The sequence below is a fragment of the Rhizophagus irregularis genome, chromosome 21, assembly GCF_026210795.1.
Source record: "Rhizophagus irregularis chromosome 21, complete sequence".
In the NCBI taxonomy this organism is placed as follows: Eukaryota; Fungi; Glomeromycota; class Glomeromycetes; order Glomerales; family Glomeraceae; genus Rhizophagus; species Rhizophagus irregularis.
Window position 1 is genome coordinate 2,136,142 of NC_089449.1, and position 5,759 is coordinate 2,141,900.

Here is a 5,759-nt window from a genome sequence, read left to right on the forward strand (position 1 = left end):
TTAATCCTTTTCATCAGATTTTCCCAAAGAAATTCTTAATTTTACTGGTTTTGGACTATGTAAAAATACAGAAAGCTTGCGAAATGAGTATTCATCTCTTAATATATTATTAGCAAAAAGCCATTGTAGTATATTATTTCCTTCTATAAATTCTTTATCATCAAGTGGACATGATCTTAACATTAATAAAAGTTGATTCGTATATAATTTAGCCATTTCTTTATCCTCTTCAGTCTGTTCTAAATCTGCTATTGTAGGATCATATGTAAATTGTGAAGTTTTAGAACTAGCAGTTGAAAGTGGAATACTACTTTACAGAAACCTTGAATTTTTAAACAATACCGAATTGATATAATAATGATGTTAAATAAATATCGTGGCGATATCGATTTGCAAATGATATCATTATGATATCGCAATGATATCATTTCAATATTAATTCAATATATCGAAATGATATCGTAAAGATATTTGTTTGAAAAAATATCAGATCGATATCATTTCGATATTGTTATAACAACAATGAATTTTTTGAAAAATGGAAAGTAAATACGATATTAATATGATATCGTTCCAACATTAATTTAATATCAATATGATATTATAAAGATATCACTTTATAATTATCTAATCGACATCATAACGATATTGACGAAACATCAAATCGATATCATATCAATATTTCGATATTGTTATAACAATAATGAAAAATAGAAAGTAAATACGATATTAATATGATATCATTCTAACATTAATTCATATATCAATATGATATCGTAAAAATATCACTTTATAATTATCTAATCGATATTGATAAATAACGAAACGATATCATTTTGATATTGTTATAACAATAATGATTTTTTTTTAATAAATGCAATATCAATATAATATTATTTTAATATTAATTCAGTATCAAAATAATATCAAAATGATATTATCTATAAAAATATCAAATCAATCAAATATCGTTAAATTCAATTTTATAATATTTTAATAATTTGTAATCTAATTTAAAAGTTAATTTCAATAGATTTAAGTTACCGGTTATTTATTACAATAACAATTTTAATTACAGATAAAGTATACATTAGTTTAAATATTACTATATACTAACAGATAAAAAAAATATCAATAAATCTATAATAAATTAATTCAATAAATTAGAATTATGAGTTAAATTGGTAATGTAAGTCAAAACATTATGCCTTAATACTCCAGAATCATAACTCATCAACCCAAAGTTGAGGATTAACCGGGTACCTTGCTTTAGATTCAGGCGACACTGCCCAAGTTGGATGGGGTGTCACAGGTACGCTTTAAGAAGACTCGCTACGACTCTATTGCAAAAAGGATAAGTATATTCGAAAATACCAGACATAAATTCACCTCAGAAGTTTGGCGAAACCCCTATAAACAACTGCAGTTTCATCATTACCAAAATCATTGAACTTAGGGATACAATGAAAAAGTTCATGAGAATGACGGCTTTAAAAAAAAAATACAAATATATTCTCAACTTTGACAATGTACCCTTATTCTTTGGCCTGGAATTCTCATATGACTAAATTATTGTTGTTTATAATTTGATCCATTAAATCCACTATAAATTGCCAGGCAAAGCGAACTTTTATTAGACAACCATAGCTTCATCAACAAACATTGCAATGTGTTTGGACGAATGACATCCTGTTTAATAAATTTTAAATGGGCAAACGTGGACCTAAAACCCATTAGAAGATAGGCTGCAAGAAGTGCAAAGCAACCTACCTAACCCACGAGTAGGTCTAAGGGTTAGGGAATAAATTAACGCCCAAACACACACAAGTTGGTATGGAGTTAAAGTCTTACAAACTAAAAATTATTTTTGCTACTTAATTCTCCAATAATCAATGTTATAAAAAAGTTACTTACGACTTAAGCCTACTTAATTATATATAAAACGACACTTCGAACAGACAGAGCTCATGATATATGAGAATATCCCATCATGCCTATTTTAACCCTTGATTAAAGGATTTTCGTTGCGTTATCAAACTGATTATATAAGTTTTACGCCTATATAACATAAGCTTATGCCCATATAATCAATTAAACAAGTCCGCCTTTTCTTATAACACACTATACACGACAGCAAACGGTATAGGAGGAAGACTCTACTTTTCAGAAAGAAAGTTTTTTTTTTTTCAAAAAAAAAAACGTACAAATAAATAGCGGTTAAATAAAATGGTGGTTGAATTGACTTTTTAGGAATTAATAGGCCTTATAGCCTTATAATATACGCGATCATTTAATATACGCGATCATTTAATCAGACAATTTATTAAATTTGGTATTACACGAACTTGATCAACCTGATAATTGTTTAGTCTCTTTATAGGTGGATATTTCTTAAATTATCACCTGAACTTTTCAATTTTTTGCAGAATCGAAGATGGAAACCGGAAAAGTATTCTGATTCAGAATTTTTTTTTAAGAAATGTGTTTGTTATTTTGTAAATTACCAGTCAGAATTGGCTTAAACTTTAAAGTTCTTACTTTACGCAAATGTTACGCAAATGTATTCTTTTTGATCTGTATAAGAACGTCAAATATATAGAGATATTTAGGCCGTATATACTAAAGAAGAAACGTCATATAATAACCATTCCATTTTTAACAAAACAACAATTACTTTTTAAACTTGAAAATGTTATATCTTAGACAAACATTTTATAGTTTTATACATCCATTTTATTTTATATTATTATCACTCGACATTATGGTATAATGTTTATAATAATGATGTTTCATATTATCATTTGCTTGTAAAATTTACTAAATTTATTCAATGTAATATCGTTATAAAATGCATAATTTTATAAAAAAATTAGAGCGTTTGCTAAGATTTATAACTATGTATAATTTAATATTATTATTAATAACTATGATTAAAGGATATAAAGTATCAGTACAGTATAAATAAAATAACTTACCGATAAAGAATTAACGATCTTATTTCCGCTCCTAGAAGGGATCGTTAATTTTTTGGTCATATTATCTAATTCTTTAACGGCGGACAAATTTTTTCTGTTCCACGAAACCTTAAAGGTTTCTCTTACGAAATCAACCAAGGTATTGAATCCTCCATTTCTTGTTAATTCTGAAATATTAACAGCTACAAGCTGTCGGCTTAAAATCTTTTGGACAAATTCTTCATCAACGTAATCTATAAGTTCCTTTTGAAATAAACTTCCAGTAGATGCTCTATAATTAAATTAATAATTAATACAAACAGCATTATTTGGTTAGCTACGAAACAATTAAATAAATACCTGTTTTTTCTTATTTCTTTAAATTCTTCTACAGAAGTTAAAATAATTTGGTTAAACTTATTTCTGAAATCGATAAAAAATTTTCGGGGTTTTTCAAGGTAGCTTTTAGCTTCGTTCGAATGTATTTTTATTTTGAAAATTTTTGTTATCAACTCATCAAAAACTTTACCACGCGGACTTATTTCTTGCACGTAAAAAAAGATACTTGACACTTTCGTCCCATAGACGAATTTTATCCTAAAATATTAAAAATACATTATTTAAAAGATTTAGACATAATAAAATCATGCTAATTTAATACTTACGTCCGTAATTTTACTGGATGATGAGATAGCAACATTCGTATTGTTCATTTCTAGTGCCAATCTTAAAATTTCCGGATGGTCGACGAGCCAAGCAACTATTTTTAAATTTGACTTTGATTGAAATACTTCGGGTTTTTTATGATCTTCCGTCTTACTCTCATCATCATCATCATTATCATCATCATCATCATCATCATCATCATCATTACTTCTTTTTTCATTTACTACTATAACTTCTTTATCAGCAGATTCAGCAGCTTCTTTATTACTATTTTTACTTTTTTTCATCAACTGATTGGCTTTCTCAATGTCAATATCTCTTCTTTTTTTCATAATTTGTTTTCTTTTCGATCCTATTATACATATTTTTGGTATTTATTAATTATTCTTCTTACATATAACTATAGTATAAGCAAAACTTACTATAAATTTACAAAAGAGTTATATCTACATACCTCCTTCAACTTCCATTTCTTGATTATCATCAGACGATTTATTAGGTAATTTACATTTAGTCGTCATAATATAAAAAAAAAATATGAGCGAAAAAAAAAGTGGAACAACCTTTTTGTTTAAAAGTAGGTGATATTTATCGAGAAAATATGAATGAATAAAAAATGTAGAGCAACTTTCTTGCTCAAAAAAGTAGATAATTTTGAGATTTTAGCTATTGTAATTATGATTGTAGTATTTAATTGGAAAATATACATGATCTTAATATCATTGTGTATCGTGTAGAATGCAGGATCAGTTAAAAATATCAGGAGATGGGAAAACTAAAAATTATGATTTCTAGAAGATCGAAAATTAAATTTAATTAATATAAATAAATTATTACAATATCGAATTTCAATCAGTGAAATTTTTTTTTTACATAAAAGATTACCTCAAATCGATTTTACGGTTTCAAATTTATTATATTTTTCAGGCTATACGTGGAATGAGAAGAAAAATAATGGAAAGGTGAGAAGAAAATGATCGGTAGAAGAAAAGGAGTGAGAAGAAATTAATGGAATATTACGTTTTGAATTTCCATTTTTATGTGTGATACGATGACATGCAAGAAAAAAAAATTTATAAGATCCTGTCTTTCTTGACGGAAAAATAACTGAGCCAATGAACCATGTGATGATCCTATCTAACTAAGCCATATCTATTTAGTGTAAGCCTCTGGATTGATTACATAAAAAATAGATGGGATCTACAGTAGTCGACTTACAACGATATTTGAAAAATACCGATATATTGATTGAAATTGTGAAATTACTGATAGGAAAGAGTTTTAATACATATTGGTGTAATCAAATATCAGTATATAAAGTATCAACTATTCAAATAATACAAGTCATGTGCAACTAATCATTTGTTTAATTGTTCGATAATATTCCTAAAACGGAGTAAATTAAGATCGAATTAAATTCCTTACGGTGTAAATTAAGGTTAGCTTAAAATTCAGTATAATTGTAATATATCATCGCAGTGTAATATGAAATATAATCAAGGAAGGACATGCGTGATTTAAAATATTATATTTTATAATTATAAAGTATAAAGATAACATTTTAACTCATTTTTTATTAATAGAATTTGTTTATTTATTTTTATTTATATATATTAATTAATGCAGTATTACTATAATTATATTTTTAAAATAAATTGATAAATCAAAAAATTGAGTGTATTCAATGTTAAATAAATTAATTAAAGATGATTGCATTAGAACTAAAAAATTTAGGCAAGATCGTAAAAATAAACTCAAAGAAATCAAAAAAAAATATGTGTGTATTCAATGTTAAATAAATTAATTAAAGATGATTGCATTAGAACTAGACAAGATCGTAAAAATAAACTCAAAGAAATCAAAAAAAAATTATGTGTGTATTCATTGTTAAATAAATTAATTAAGGATGATTGCATTAGAACTAAAAAATTTAGACAAGATCGTAAAAATAAACTCAAAGAAATCAAAAAAAAATTATGTGTGTATTTAATGTTAAATAAATTAATTAAGGATGATTGCATTAGAACTAAAAAATTTAGACAAGATCGTAAAAATAAACTCAAAGAAATCATAATAAATTTATTATAAATATAGAGCCTTTTCTTGACATTTTTCCCATCAAACTAATAATATTTAATA

General features: G+C 25.7%; 1 protein-coding gene across 1 annotated transcript; it reads right to left on the reverse strand.

The window, feature by feature from the left end:
- OCT59_013904 (uncharacterized protein) lies at positions 1–406 on the reverse strand (the record flags this gene model as incomplete). Its single annotated transcript, XM_025328276.1, has 2 exons — positions 1–248; positions 343–406. The coding sequence occupies 2 exons, from the start codon at positions 404–406 to the stop codon at positions 1–3; spliced, it is 312 nt and encodes a 103-aa protein (XP_025167345.1).
- Positions 407–5,759: the final 5,353 nt, after the last annotated feature.